The sequence below is a fragment of the Lycorma delicatula genome, chromosome 1, assembly GCF_047948215.1.
Source record: "Lycorma delicatula isolate Av1 chromosome 1, ASM4794821v1, whole genome shotgun sequence".
In the NCBI taxonomy this organism is placed as follows: Eukaryota; Metazoa; Arthropoda; class Insecta; order Hemiptera; family Fulgoridae; genus Lycorma; species Lycorma delicatula.
In genome coordinates, this window is record NC_134455.1 from 335,572,627 (window position 1) to 335,589,605 (window position 16,979).

The following is a 16,979-nucleotide window of genomic DNA, read 5'->3' on the forward strand; positions in this document are numbered from 1 at the left end:
CAGGTGCATGTCATGTTTATTATTAGAAGTATGTAAAAGTGTAGAAGAGTAATAATGTGATTCTTTTTTCAGTTATAAACTAAAATTGTATTATTTTAAAACAATTTTTAACTGACACATATATTAACCTGATACTAATATGTACTTAATAAGCCCTTGAGAAGAAACAAAGGAAAATCTTTAAAAATTAACAATAAATGAAATAATATTTTATTAATAATTTGTATCTGTTAAGGACTGTTTGCAGCCAAACATTCCATTTACAGCTGATCCTTTTATAGATGTTACATCTACAGTACACAATCCAGTCTGTTGTCTTCAGTTGTATAACCAAGACAGTTGCTTTTATCTTCCAATACTGCTTTGACCCTTAGTCTTTCCTTCAATAATGATTTACAGCATTTAGTATTTATGATATTTAGCCCTGCACATGATCATAGCATTTAATGTGCTTTTCTTCTTTTTGTTGTATTTAGTCATTCTTGATATTCATTCATTCCACTTAAATGTTCCTTATTTGTTATGAACTTAAATTTGCTGAGCAATACAGTCAGTAATATACTATAAATTGCAAAAATCACGATTCCCCTGGATTAGTAGTATTATAGAAAACATAACAAATTTATTCTAATTATAGTACGGGGTCATAAAAAAACGCGGCTGCTTGAGCTGATAAGCACAACAACACAACATACAACACCTTTTAGTGCATTTTGTGGTTAGCAGAGTATAAATTAGTTCTCTTCATTGGATTATCTGATGAGCTTATGGCGATGATCCCTCTCATGCAAGTAGCAATACATGGTAGTATGAGCAGTTTTGAAAACGTGGAAGTGAAAAAGTTCCCCGTATGGCCCAAAATGAGTGACCAAGCAGTTGAGTGTAAGCGCCAAAGTTGTTTAAGAAGATCTAAAAAATCAGTTAATGGGCGAGCAAAGTTTAGTTAGGAATTTCAAAGACAACTATTTAAAATGTGTTGCACAAGGGTTTTTGCCTTCATGTAAAAATTCAGCCTAAACATAGTTAAACCTACAGATCGTCAAAACATATTGAATTAGCAATTTTACTTGTGAATAACATTGACTTTGATGAAACATCTTTAAAATGTGTTATGTTTACAGATGAAGCAATTTTCCATGTCAGTAGTTGTGTCAACTGGGATAATTGTAGGATATGAGGATCACAGCAACCCATTGAAATAATTTAGTATGTCAGAGATTCCCCAAAAATACGTTTTCCTGCAAGTTGACTAAATTGAACAAAAAAGTAACATTGCTGCAATGTTTCAACAAGGTGGTGTGCTCCCACCTATTAGCTTAGACATTCAACATGCTTTCAATGAAAGATTCCCCAATTGTTGGATTGGTAGGGCTGGTCCTGTGCTTTGGCTTAGAAAATGAATGAAGCAGATTTAACCCTGTCATCTATTCAAACCATAGGTGCTTTAGAAGTGCTCAGTGTGTACCAAATGGGTTGATAAAAATTATATAGTAGGTGGATTATCTTTTTTCATTAAAAATAAAATTTCTAATCTATGCAAAATTAAAAATTTAATAGTAGCATTAATAAATTTTTAATACTAAAATGCATTGTTTTAGGCAGTCCCAATAACAACAACAATGAAGTACCTGATTTTGAATTTAATATTTGGACAAATCCAGATTGTGCTGGAACAGAATTTGAGAATGGAAACAGATCATGGTTCCATTTTGGTATTAAAGGTAAGCAGTACCTTTACTATCCTTGTAATATTTTATTTACTCTACTAAGAAAAAACCAGGGAAAATATTTTTTGTGACCAGTAATAAATATAAATTACCAGTAATTTGTATTTTTTTTTTGTAGGCTGTCTTCTGCATGATTATGTGAGGTACAAATTATAAAGATGGTAGATTCTCATTTGTTGATTGCTTGATTACAGAATGAAGCATTTTTTCAATGTATTAGAATCTTGAACCTAAAAAGCCTACTGATATATTTATAACTTTTTTATTCATATTCAGCAAAATAGTTTTAGGAAAGTTCTTGTTGGCATAAATTATATAATAGTGAAGTAAGTGAAAATTTAATTAGAATTTGATCATGAGTTTAATGCATAATGTTAATTCAGAACTATAAATCAGAAATGTTAAAATTAATTGAGTGTATTTTAATAAGTGGTACTTATAAAATCAGGTATCATTTCATCAATTTTGATAAAATGAAATATCAATAGCATCCTAAAATTTAATATTGATATGTTTTTGAGTCATATTAGTGCTATATATATATATATATATATATATTTTTTTTTTTTAGAAGGTTCTGCAAGATGTAATTGTATGCATATTTATTACCCTCATGTATTACCTTCACCCCTGGAAAAGGGGTTACTACGCCCTCACACTCAGTCAGACACCACAGCCATCATCCGTTCTCACACCTGAAAGAAAACAAAGAACTAACAGGTAGCAACCTCACCACTTACTCACAACAACATCCAACAGCAGTGGGAAACATCCACAAGCCACATATACAACACAACACAGCAATTCATAACAGACACTTCCATCCAGATCAACACACAAGGGATACCTACATCATACTTACCATCAAGGCACCATCAGACATGAGAGCACGGCCTCATTGTGGCTAGGCAACCACCAAACGTATGAGGGCCCCCTAGTTGCTCAGCAGAGGGCCTGTCTCCTCCTGTACCTTCTGGCATCTCGCACTTCTGTGGGACTTCTCCCAGACTAGCAGGTTCTCCATTACTCTTCTTGAGATTAAAGATACCGCATCCCAGCTGCTTTCTGACTCCAGCAGCACACCTTTTCAGGGGTGATCGTGCTCCTTCTGTCGATGTTATTTTAAAATTCCTCTCTCACTTCTGTGGCATGAGAAAAACATGGAATGCAGACTCCTCCTGTTTGCATACTACTGGGTAGGAGTCGAAACAGTCCAGCCTGAATCTAAAGAGGTAGGACCTGAATCCCCCATGGCCCGTCAAAACTAAGTCAAACAATAATCAAGTGAGCCACGGGATCTCTCTCTCAAGCACCTGATATCACTCAGGAGCATTGTCCATTGTCCTTTATCGTCATTGTCCCACCTCTGCTGCCAGCAATTCATGATTTTATCCATCAGAGCCATAGACTGACTCCTCTTTTCAGTTATGTTAAGGCCCCAGTTCCTGCAACCTTCGTCTGTGTTCTATGGCAAGGTCAATTTGGGGAAGCCCTGCCAGTACCTCTGCAGCCACCCTGGAGACCGTTCTGTAACCATACACCACACAGAGGCAGCACCTCCTGTGCCGAACACTCCTACATCTGGCATACTTTGTGACTGCTCCCCCACACCTCTGCACCATAAAGGAGAGTGGAGAGGGCCTCACTAACAAGCAGTCTGTCTCTGGGCATCTGGATGTTTCAAAGCACAACTGGGCATCACTCCAGATGCCCAGATATAGAGGTCCATCTTAAACCAGCAGTAGCACACCATAGAGGAAGGTCAACGGTGTCTACCTTGCAGGACACCATACCAATTCGGACTCTGCCCTTCTGTGTTGTAGAAGCGACACACTGAAATGGGAGCAGACAGGTCGCTACACCAGTATCACTAAATCCAGACCTGATGTTTACTTTTGTATCACCCGGCAGTGTATATCTGGTCACCACAATAAGTCCCTGCATGATCTCTGGAGCCTGTATGTCACTCTCCACATTCCGTATCCTGAAAACGATAGTTTTTGTCTTTGTAAGGACACAACCACCTTTGATCGCTGATGTCACTGCATGTTTGAAGACACCAGAGGTATCCTTACCCTCCTTGACCCTGATCTCCATCCTGTCCCCGGATTTTCAAATCGACAGAATTTCAGTGGCTGCAGGGACTGCAACTTCCGACCTGACTGTTTTGTGCAGGTCAGCATAGAAAGACTTCAACTTGACTATAATGGTCTTCATCTAGTACATTTCTATTGAAGGTTCAGCACAGCTCCACGCAGCAGGAAGTCTGCCCAGCGGCCTGAGGAGGTGGTACTGACATCCCATCCTCCTGCCCTTGTATTCTAATATCTTGTGCAGAAATATGGCCGGTCCTGGCCACATACTTCAGCCTGGAGGGCACCAACGCATCCTTCGCTATTATGCCTTATTTTTTCGAAGATATCAACCAATGCTTGTGCCAAATCAGTGCCATCATCAGAGTTGACATATGCCAGGTAAAATATGTTAGTGACTGGTGCATCGTCTGCACCCAACCTGGCCTCAACCACGGCTGTCAACACAGTCCCAGCTTTAATGCCGGGTTTGTTTAGTAGCCAGGTCACCTGTGGGTGCCTGGCAGCTAAAGTGTGCAGTATCTTGCCATCCTTCAGTTCGTGCAAGTCAACTATGGCCAAGGTATTAATGATCCTGTCGCTTCTGTTTGAAATCCCAGCGTGCATATTCTTAAATATCTTCTTTGGCCAATTCTTCTTGATCAGATCTACAATCTGAGTTGCCAGTACCCCATTTTCTAGGGCATCTGAGATCAGGCAGCTAGTAACAACAATCGTTTGTACGGTCACTTCAGTCGACTGCCTCTTACCGGCACCAAAAATACACTATTGACCATACTCCGTAGTTCTTTGACTGTGATGTTTATATCAGCATCGAGCTTCTTAATGTTTCTCATAACATCTTTATCCATGTTTCTATGAAGTTTCTTGACAAGACGCTCGAACCTCCTAACCAGTTCTTCAAGTTCCAAGGGTATCCTCCTCCTCCTCCTCCTTGGTGGATGACTGTCTGGCCTTCAGTGATTTGGTTCCCTCCTGCTTTCCAAGGCAGGTCTGGGTGGGAGATCCACAGCCTGTGCATCTGCCAGCGCTGCTCCAGTAATGGTCTGCGCAGGCACCATGTCCATACCTTCTTGTTGCTGGGTCATCTGCTCCGAGACAGCCTCCATAGCTTTTCCTAGTGTTTCCTCCATTATATTAAGCTGGACCGTGGAGGATTTGAAAAAAGAAGAAAGGGAAGTGGATATTTATGTAAGGAAAAGTACCCTCGAACAACAAGATAGAAATTTCAGAGTCCATGTTACCGAAACATGAGAAATATTACATGTCTGTAATGTAAACAAACCTTACAAAAGTAATTTGGGAAATCAACAACTGTTTGTAAGTGCAGGAACCACAACTTACTGCCAGTACAGTAGGCTAACCTGGAAAACCTGGTTAACCAGCTGTTTACAAGCTTGGAACAATTTGCTGCCAATTACAGCAGGCTAACCTTAAAAGTTAGCCAACTCCCACCAACTAAATGCTGTGGAAACCAACAGCTGACCTAAGCGATGTAACCTACCGGACAGTTCTAATCTATAACCTTAATGTTTATAACTTAATCAGACAAATATTAAATTAAATTAACAAATAAAATAAAGCAATGTTCTACTACACAGAAGCTCTAATGTCACGTGTAACTTCTACTACATACCTAGTAAAGAGATATCGAATAAAACCATATCAATCCATTCTCTAATATTGAGACTCATAATGCTAGGTAGTAATTTATAACAAACACTTTCTTTTAAATATCTTTTAGCTTTTTTCCTGTTTCATTGCATCATTTTTATTTTTTAGAGATTTTCTCACTTGTTCAGAACATAGAAATATATTCTAATTGTGGTGTGATTAATCAGTTGTATCCTTTTTAAAATATCCAAACCTTTTATATAAAGAATGTTCTGCTTGTCTTAGAAGCAGTTCTCCTTATCAGCTCCAAAGTAATCCCTTGCATTTTAAAAGACTGCTCCCATTATTTCTCGTTTCTTCGATCCTTTGACACATTTCTGGAATTCTTCATTCAAGAGACTGTGCAGTTCAATTAGTAAATTTTCCTCTGCAGAATTAATAGACTGAAAACATCAACCTTTCAACCACATTTTTAATTCGAGGAATGGAAAAATGTCTGGTGTTTGATCAGGTAAATAAAAAGAGGATGTAGAAGGGCTGTAGTCTCATGTTCTGCCAAAAACTGTTTGAGTGTTATATTTGTTAGCCTGGAACATCCACTGGTTTGACTTCTAAGCTTCAGGACTTTTTTTACAGTAGCCTCACAAAGTTGTTTCTATTGAGGATAATCTTCTTATTCCTGGTTTTTCCTTCTAAAAAAATGCATGTTGAATAATGGTCCTGACAAGAAAAACTATTAGCCTGACCTTTTACATTTAACTGCACTTGTCTTGCTTTTTTGGTCGTGTGGATCCTTTTGACGCTCATTGTGTTTATTAAGATGTTTCTCCATTATATCCACATACCCATATCTCATCTTCAGAGATATTTATTTTAAAGTTTTCACCCTCAGCTTGATTCAGAAGTTCTTCATTTACATCAGCTTAAATATGTTTTGCTTGTCAGTTAAAAGATGAGGCAAAACTTTTGCTGCATTGTAAACTCATACCTAACTTTTCTGTAATAATTTCATAGCACTCACTTTTTGAAACATTTACACATCTTCAGCTACCTCATGAACATTTAGATAACTTTTATAATGACTGAATTCCTTTACTTTTGCAAATAATTTTGTCAGTTTTGGATGCTAACTGATCGTTAGCATCCAAAACTGACAAACTTGAACAAGGATCATCATCAGTTGAAGTTTGACCAACTTTGACAGATTGTCACCCCACATATACGTTTGAGCCCAGCTGAAAGCTTCATCTTCATGTTGTTAGTAACATTTCAGAACTTTCTGTAAAGGATTTTTCTAGCTTAATACAAAATTTCACATTAATCTGTGTCTGAGAGAAATACTCATTTTAAATGCAATAAAAATCACAAGGCATATGTGACTATTGGCAAATAGTTGTAATAACAACAATGAGTTGATTAAATGAAGTGTTACATTGCAGTTTTCACTGGGCTGCTACCTAATGCTGCTGCTTGGACGCAGCATATTAAATATGCTGTTAGCTGTATTACCTGTAGCAGAGCTTGAAAAATTTAAGGCAGACCTTGTATGTTTTAAAAATTCTCTGTATTATAAAAGTGTTGTTTTGTAACAAAGATAATCTGGACAGTTGAACAACATCATGAATAAATTTTTGTGTGTCATTCCTTTAGAGTATAAAACATTGAGTTTTACAGTTTGAATCTTATTTTTCAGTTTACTTTCATTTTTTCACATCAGAAATGTGTATTTTTAAAAAATTATAATCTTTTGAATATGCTTATAATAAAAATTCAAGTGTATATGTTTGTGTGCATATACAAGCTTGTGTTTTGGTAGTATTATTTTGTTAATGTGAAATGATTTTTAAAAAAACTTTTTTAACTTAAAAAAATATTTTTTTTTTGTAAAGCGAAAATGGCTCATTTTTTTATTTTAAAAGCAAATCTTAAAAACTAAAAGAGACAAAAACTTATATCTAACAAGTAAATTATTTTCAAAGTATAATGTAATTTTTTATGGATAATTATCCATATCTATTCACTATTACCATCAGTTATACTAATGTATTTTAAATACATTACAGACAATCAACGTAATTTAATTAGGAAAGGAATTCATTTCAATTGAATATGATGTATTATCAGTTAATTGCCTAATGGTATCTTGAATAATTTTTCCTCTATAATATTTTTTCCTAACTTGTAAGTTATTGTATTTATTTTTGTCCCTGTGTATGATTTTTAGGGTCTCTTGAAAAAATAAATTTATGTTGTTCAGTTTTACCTTTAAATTTTGTAATGAACTGCACAGTATAATATTCTACTTAATTTGTTGGTAGAAATTGGATTTATAATAAAATATACAGGGAGTAATAGTTATTATTCATGAGGAGTGCGTAACAGTGAATTAGTTGGCAGTTAATGGTTGTAGTATTAGAATTAAATACTGTTGTGGAAAAAAATGTTTTTACTTTCTTTGTTACTGTATTTTGTATTGTGTTGTAGTGTTTATGATTTTCTGTTATTTAATTTTTGTTCAGGTGGGCTTCCATTTATGTTGGTTAAGCTAAATATTGTTAATTTAAATCGACAAAGCAAAATGTATAGCCAAGGGATGGCTCCAGTTTTCCGTATCAGTCCAGGGCGCAATCAGTGGGAGCGAGTTAGGGATAAACCAACCTTTAGTGTGAGTGTTTAAAAGATTCTGAATATCATTTTGTATTTTTTAATTTACTTTTTTTTTGGATTAGATTTAGTTTATACTGCATGAAATTCCTTGTTTTACAGAAAGGTGACTTAAAAAAAGGAAAGGAGGCTTTAAAAAAATAAAAAATAAAATAATATATATATATACACATATATATAGAAACAATTATTACTGAACTTAATCTTTCTAACATTCATATTATTCCTCTGTACAGTTAAAATATATTTTAAATTCTATTAATATAAACTACCTTGGTAGGTGGTTTATAAACCACCCAATACCTAATATACCTTATATAAACCACTTAGTACAGAATATTGAGAAACACATACTGACATTAATTTTACCATGAAAGTACTTAGGTCAGATCCCGCATCCTCAATCACGATTGAACTAAACTTCATAAAAAAAAATTAGAAATACTAAAATAATGAAAATTACATAATAATTTAATATATGAGTACTACTACTTTTCTTTCTTCTTCCTGTTTAGCCTCTGGTAATTATTACCTTTCAGATAATACTTCAGTGAGTGATATGTATGAGTGTAAATGAAGTGTAGTCTTGTACAGTTTCAATTCGATCATTCCTGAGTTGTGTGGTTAATTAAACCCAACCACCAAAGAACACCGGTATCCCACGATCTAGTATTCAAATCCGTGTATAAATAACTGACTTTACTAGGACTTGAATGCTGGAACTCTCGACTTCCAAATCAGCTGATTTGGGAAGACGTGTTCTCCACTAGACCAACCCAGTGGGTTGAGAACTACTACCTGTTAGGAGTTTTTGTAAGACTGTCTCCCTCAAACACTGTCTGATGGTTTATAATATTGACATTATTTTAGTATTTATATATGTAACATTTTGCTAATATATTTAATTTTATGTCATCTTTATTAATTTTTAATATTTCTAAATTTTTGTTAATGCCAGAAATATAAATAATGTTTATTGTTTATTTATTTTGGTCTATTAGATAAATGTCATTTATGATTTTTGTAATTTGTATAATATTAAAGAAATATAATTCTGAAGGGTTTATTTGTAATCATTAAGAATTTATTATCGTTATTTTTGTTTTTTATATTTTTATGTGGTTATTAAGGTTTGTATACTGGTTTAATATTTCTTTATTGCATTATCATATCATCATTTATTGTATTATCATATCCATTTTCAACCGCTATATGTTTTATGATTTATTTCATTATTTAACTTTTCTTTGTTATTGTATGTGTATTTGTTTGCCCTATTAATCAATCATATTTGTATATGTGTTAATTTTATGAGAGTAAAGGCAATTTTTTATGACTTGTGTTATTAGATATAGGTTTTCTATAAACTGTTGTTTCAGTTTGGTTGTCCTTGTTATTTCAATTTTGACATATAAATAATTTAACATTCTATTAACTATTTCAAATGTGAATTTTAAATTTTCATTATAAGAATTTAATATTATTATTAAATGTTTCATTGTTTATTACTGAGTTATATGTACTGAAAATATCATCATCATGTCATATCTGTATTAAAACTTTGTATGTCCGAGTGATTTCATGGGCTTATTTATTCTCAAAATCCTGATGACATAATTGCTGATAATGGAAATCTGATAGGTAAGGTACTTTTTGTGTATAATATTTGTTATTAAATTCAAAGTAACTTTATTGACATATATTTCTTATAATAGTGGTGATATCTTTAATAAACTTTGGATCTTCTTGGTTACTTTTTAATTTATTTTTTATTATTTCTGTGGAACATCTCTGTGGTATGCTAGGGTACATGTTAGTTATGTCATAACTAACCATTCTAGTGTCTATTTACATTTTAATGTTTTTATTTATTTATTAACTTCTTAATTTATTTACTTATTAGTAACCATTTTTATATATTAAATGTATTAGGTAGATTCTTTTCCTAAGATTTTTATCTATTACTTTTTATATATAACAGGGGACAGATTTAAAATTGATCAAAGGTTGCATTGGGATCATAAAATTAATACTTATACAAATATGATTAATAAAACAATCAAATACATACACAATAACAAAGAAAACTTAAATGTTGAAATAAACAACATAAAACATATAGCGGTAGAAAATGGATATGATACTATTTTTAATTAATAATATATATAAAAAACAACTATCAAAACAAAAAAAAATAACTACAATACCTAACAACATGCAAAAAAAGTTAAAGCATATATATAAAGTATTTATACACTAATAATATCATTGAAAACATTATTAAAACATACAATAAAGAAATATTTAAACCAGAATACAAATCTAATAATCGCATAATAAAATATTTAAAAAACAAAAATAATAATACAATAAACAGTCTGTGTGGAATTTTTACATTTAAATGTAATGATTCTGATGGTAATTGTATAGGAAAAACAAATAATTAGTAGTCTAAAAAGTTGGCCTTTTGCACACACGATAGCGTTAGTGTCCCAAATCTCTCAGGGTATATGAGTTGTAGTGAGTCAGGCCAAACATTATTTGACAGCTGGCAGCTGAAACTTATAAATCTGCAAGAAGTGTTGAATTTCTTATACTCGGATGAAGATATTGTGCTGTGAAGATAAGTGAACTTTTCACGAAACTGCGCTACAGTTACAATTTTATTTTGATAAAGGCACAAATGCTGTACAGGTCCATGAAAAAATTTTTGCTGCTTATACATTATCAAAAGCAACAGCCAAAAGATGGGTTAGTCACTTTTGTTCTGGAAATTTTGATGTCCAAGATGCTCCTCACAATCGACTACCAGTTACAGAAAAATTGAATGATATTTTGGCAAAAGTTGAGGAAGAACAGGACGTAAACAGTCATGACATCAGCTAAGACCTAAACATCCATCACTAAACAGCATTAAATCATTTGGAGAAAGGTGGCTACAAAAAGAAGCTCAAAGTTTGGGTGCCATGTGATTTGACTCAGAAAAATTTACTCCGTCAAATTTGTGTCTGCCAATCTCTAAGGAAATGTAACAAAGTTGAGCCATTTCTGAAGTAATTGAAGTGATTGATGAAAAGTGGATAACCTATGACAACAATGAGCGAAAAAGATCGTGGTCAAAATGTGTTTTTGACATACGAAATAAATGATTTTGTATTAAATATATTACTGAATGAAAGGGAAGTTTTTTTTTTGAGTATCATGCAATTTTTAAAAATGTTTACTGTTCTACAGATTTCAGGGAAAATTGTGTAAGTGTAGAAGTATGAAAGAAGTAAGATTGTTAGAAATTGAATTCAGTTTGACCTTTTAAAACTATTTTGTGCATAGAAAAAAAAAAATTGAAAAATGTGTGAAATTACACTAATGTAAATTGGCCTTGTGTTAAAAAAAAAATTGATTAAGGTTTTAACTTTTACACAATCCATTTTTTTCATGGAGTATATATATTTTTTTAAGAAAATTGAAAAAGTTGCAAAATTATATTCAAGTATAAAGATTAAAGAATTAGATTTGTCAAAAAAAGTCTATCTCTGTCTCTTTTTATCTTTAAAGAACAAAAAAGGCAAAATTGTAGAAAACTGAACTCTGATTTTGTATAACCTAATTTGTGTGTAGAAAATGAAATTTGTGTTTCAAAGAAAATGTAAGGAACTCGCATGATGAAAGGCCTTAGCAAAATGTAAAATTTATCAACTAAAACCTTCTTCCCCCTTCGAAAGTTTTTATCATGCAGAAAAAACCAGATAAATACCTGTTTCTGAAAAAAAAGTAGCAATCACAATTTTTTTTTACATTTACAGCAATTTTTTATTGTTTTTCTTAGGCTAATAATTTCCATATTAATGTGCACAGAAAAACCAACATAAACAAAGTATGAAATTTTTTTTTGACTGATTACTAAAATTTTATACTTGATAGTTATCATTGAATTATTCTCATTCATTTCCCATAGTTTACCAAAGTGAAATGATTATTTGGATTCACGTTTATTCTGTACTGTTGGCATTTATTAATGGTTATTATCCAAACTGTTATTTACTACTAATTGTGTGGTGCAACTTCAGTGTTGTTTTAAAACATGTTGGTTTACTATCCCTTGGATTTCCCTTTGGTTCTTTTTCTACAAATTTTTTACTTACTCATTTCAACACATTCACATGCAGATTCATGTTTTACAAGATTGATTACTGTTAAAAATAAGTATTTCATATTCTCTATTTAAATTATTTCTTTTTAATCTTTTAAAAAATGTAAAATAATTAACAGAAAAAACATTATTACAAATGTATAAAGTAGTTACTGTTTGCTACTGTTACAAATAGTAATAAAGCAGAAACACAGGTATTAGGGAAAGAATTGATGTGTAAAAACTATACATAAGTAAAAGTGAAATAAAAATATAAGTTTAACTTAACCACATACAAGCAGGTAAATGTCACTATGTACAAAAAGTAAATATGTAAAATATATGTTGAGAAAGGTAAATATAAAAATACTTTTAGCCTAATAAATGAAGTAGCAGTTTTAAGCAATGATAATTTCTTTTTGAGCGAATAAAACCTAACCCCATGATCTTTATATTTAAATCAGCTTTTATTAGTGAATGATTATCACAATGTATCAAAAAAAGAAAAAAGCTTTAATTTAATTTTATAGTATTGACTATTGGTCTATTTTTGTTATTGAATTGCTTTTTTAGTTTATAATATTTACTTCATCAACAACAATATCAATAATATATATTAACAGTTATTAAAAATTAAAATAGTATTATAGTTAAAAAAAAAAAAAAAAAGGAAACAGTAATACTTCTTTTCAGACAAGTTTAAAACAAGTTTAAGTTTTAAATTGATTTAATTTTAACTTTGCTTTAAATTAAACTAGAATAAAAGAACATGTATTGTTGCTTTTTATTTCTTAATTGTATGACTTGTATTTTTTGTGTATTAATTTTGTTACTGATGAAATAGTGTATGGTGTGAAAGTATTTCCACAAGAAATTAAGAATGGTAACAGTATTATAAAGATAAATTCTTAATGTAATGTGTATTGTTAGTTGTCTGTTATTAAATGTTGAATTATTGAATGAAACTTTGCTAATATAGGAATAGAATTGTGCATATACTCACTCTTGTTCAAGAGTGAGTTCCCATAGAAAAATTTTACTTTAATAAATTTCAAACAACAGGTATAGATTACCTTAAATTACACAATGAGTGAATTTTGTTTCATGTGTAACCTCTACTTCTGTTACAGACCGAAGATAACATGTTTACTCTGAGTTTTAAATATAGAACATTAGAAAATGTGAAAGCGACTACTTATTTTGCATTTACTTATCCATATTCCTACACAGAACTTAAAGCTAGTCTGGATGCTGTGGATACCAAAATAATGAAAATGAGTGAAGCTAATGCGAGTAAGTATTTTATAATCTTTGTGTGAAATGTAAATTTCAGTTTTAATGATTATTTTCTTTGACATAGATCAGATATTTGATCAAGTGCAGAATTTTAGATTGACATTATTTCAAAGGAATGTTCAGTTACTTGTTAGTCTTTTATGCAGTTTCTGGAGAGGTAAAAGAGCTACTGGACAAACTGACAGCTGATCCAAATCTGTGATACTCTTATAAAGTTCAAAGAGGAGGATTTTGTTAGAAAATGGATGTTCAGTTAATGTCTCAACTTTATTACATCCTTGTTATTTATTTTTCTTGTTCAGGAAATTTATTTCCTATAATTTTCTATTTAATTTAATAATTTCATGCAGATTTTCCTTGTAATTGAAGCAAAGCAATATTTTGAACCAATTTTTTGTTTACTTTATAGAAATAAAAAAGCTGACAATAAAGTTTTAATACTTTCCTTCCTGGCATTGGTTATAAAAATAAACAAGGATTTTTAGGAGGGAGGGAATTTTAGGGCAAATTCTTTTTATAAGTGGTAAAATAAATATGGACGCATGTACTAAGCTTAATATAAAGTGGGATTATGTTTACAGAATTTTAGAAAATTTACCAAAGTAAACTATGTACCCCACTTCCTGGAGATATTGACCCTCCACAAACATGGATATACACATATTCATGCATACACATACACACTTTTATACATTCATATATATATATATATATATATATATATATAATGTTTTATTTACACATATATATTTTTAAATGTACTTCATATTTTACATTAAAGTTTCATTATGATGTTTGATAATTCATATACCCTCTTACTCTTAAGATGATAATTTTGAAAAAAACTGCAAACATATTGGGATTTGGTTTTGACTATTCTACAGTTAACTGGGAGTAGTTAAATCAACCCCCTACAAGTCAAGTCAAGGCATGAAGTCACAGTCACAAAATTTAACGAACAGTTAGTAAATTCATAAGATTTATTTTTTTGTTATAAGATTTATTGAACCTGAAATGTATTGAGCTTATGAAGTTACTGTCTGATTAATCTGCAAAGCTCTGTGTTAATTTATTTTACCTTTATGAAGAACTGAAATATCATTCAACCATAAAAAAAAATTGGAATTAAAAAAGTTATGTAATTTTCATTGTATAAAGTGTCACACATCTTTACATAAAGTGTTAAATGTATTAAAGTGTCAAGTGTCATAAAGTATTTTATTGCTACTTGCTTGTTTGATAGATTACTGTTGACCAACGTAGCAAATTTTCCTCCTCAGGTATATCTTGCAGTTTTTTTTTCATACCAGCAAGAAATAAAACGCGCTACCTCTTTTTTCTATTTAACTGTCATTGTGAGATCTGTAAAACTGATGTTTATTGAAAATTAAATGCTTTATTAAAGTAAATAAATGTAATGAAATGATAGCATAAAATACAGACTGTTAATGTTTGTATTTTTAGAGTCGTTTTGATGAGTGATGCTGATGTGTAACAAAATGTGAAAATAGAAGTTTACAAAACTAAATTTTGGAGTAAGTCTAAATCAGTGGGAGAGCTACATTATTAATCACCATTCTTATAATTGAAGAATATTAGTTCGAATCTGATTCATACTTGATTGAATTTGTCACCTAATTAATGACTCCTCAGACAGTTTAGTTTCAGGTATTGTCTCATCGCTAATGAAGTTAGATGGATTATCTGCATCATTGAATGACTTTCAAGCAAAATGAGACTATTTTGCTGTTCTGCTTAATGAAAGAATGATATGCAGCAGAGTTTAATTATATGAGTAAACAAATGATATTAGGGATCATCAGTGTGCTCATTTATGCTATGGTATGAAAGTTTATTAGAATAGTGGTCACTGTGAGTGGCGGTTTACATTATGAAAGGATATTTTTAGCCCAAAATTAAAAATTCATGTATTTATCTTTTGTGAGCATATATATATATATATTTTTTTTATTTTTATAGGAAGTGATCCAAAAATGGACAATATATATTATCACCGAGAGGTGGTATGTTATTCATTAGAAGGACGAAGAATTGAATTATTAACAGTTTCTTCTCACCATGGTATTACATCAGTTAGAGAGCCTAGACTTGTGAGTCTTTTTCCAGATGCTAGCACACCACGACCATTCCAGTTTGTTGATAAAAAAGTAGGTAATATATTTGCTTAAATGTCTGGGAAAGGTGGGAATATTTAGTATTGATGATATTGTGAGATTAAGTTTTGCAGAATACTAGGGTTATTCAAAAATTCATTTCTGATTGGCTGTTGAAAATATATTGGTTTTGATAACAATATGACTGGTGCAGTAGCAGTCGGCAATCCATATTCTTATTACAAATCTATCAGCTGCCTATTCTGCTCAGTGCAATGGTCAGTGAAACAACACTATTTACATTTTGTGTATATGTTGCTCCCCCAACTATGAGGTGCTCAAGATGATTTGATTTTATAAGTGAAAGGATACTGTACATTTGAGGTGCATCAATGATTGTACTGGGTAGTTTAAAAAGGACTTCACAGCTTTAAAAGCATATATAAATTTATTGGAATAACTTACAGATTCAGTTGAGGTGTCATTTCATAAAAAAACACATAAGGTTTGTCACCCAAAATTCACATTGGTTTGATGTGGCCTCTATTTGTAATGTGACATACATCCTATCAGCTAGTTTGTATAAATAGTTTAGTTTAGATAGTCTAGTTTGGATAAAGTAAGTAAAGTGAACTAGTGCTTGATTATACTTCATTACTTATGAATTAATAAAACACAGCCTATATAAAAATATTGCTGATTAAATACATTTAATTGAAGAGTACTTAAGTATGAAGTAATAGAAGAAATGTTTGAGTTTTAAAAAGATGCGATTATTAAATTTTATTTTATTATATAAAAATCTCAAAACACTATACACATGATAGATAAAAACATTATGGATTGCTAAAATATATTCTGAATTAAACCAGTTAAGTTAATGATATATAAGATTTTATGAGAAAGTCCTAGGGACCGGGGGCTGGGGTACGGAAATTGGGAATAATGAAGGGGATACATCTAAAAAAAACACCCCGAAATATGGTCGTTGTGTAGGGCCAGGGAGGCAGCCTTTGTGCCTAGGGTGTTCGGGCCTACTCACGCACAAGAGTGGGTTGGTTTGGAGCTCCCTGAGGATGACAAAGGGGACCCTTGAGATATGCATTGTGGTGGGGGGGCATAAATGTGAAGAGCAAGCGAAATGCGTGTCTGGATCAGGTAGGATAGGAAGGGGAAGGGTAGCTCCCCTGCGGAGAAACATTCTGATCAATGGAAGAAGTGATTAGTATGTTTTCGAGGAGGCATGGGAGACCCCGATGGGATGTTCGAGTTCGGATGAGTTGTGCTACCACGACACCCTGAGGCGACTGTGTTAAGCTTTTTAGCATGGGCTGGTTGTCTT

At 31.9% G+C, this 16,979-nt stretch overlaps 1 protein-coding gene across 5 annotated transcripts in view; it reads left to right on the forward strand.

Moving 5' to 3' along the window:
* The window catches only part of LOC142334286 (cytosolic carboxypeptidase-like protein 5), a 106,503-nt gene that overhangs the window by 2,639 nt on the left and 86,885 nt on the right, over positions 1–16,979 (forward strand). For all 5 annotated transcript variants that reach the window (XM_075382204.1, XM_075382205.1, XM_075382208.1 and 2 more), the window contains exons 3-6: positions 1,599–1,721; positions 7,954–8,099; positions 13,358–13,520; positions 15,504–15,691. In XM_075382204.1, the coding sequence (XP_075238319.1) occupies positions 1,599–1,721; positions 7,954–8,099; positions 13,358–13,520; positions 15,504–15,691 (620 nt within the window). The remainder of the gene's footprint in view (positions 1–1,598; positions 1,722–7,953; positions 8,100–13,357; positions 13,521–15,503; positions 15,692–16,979) is intronic.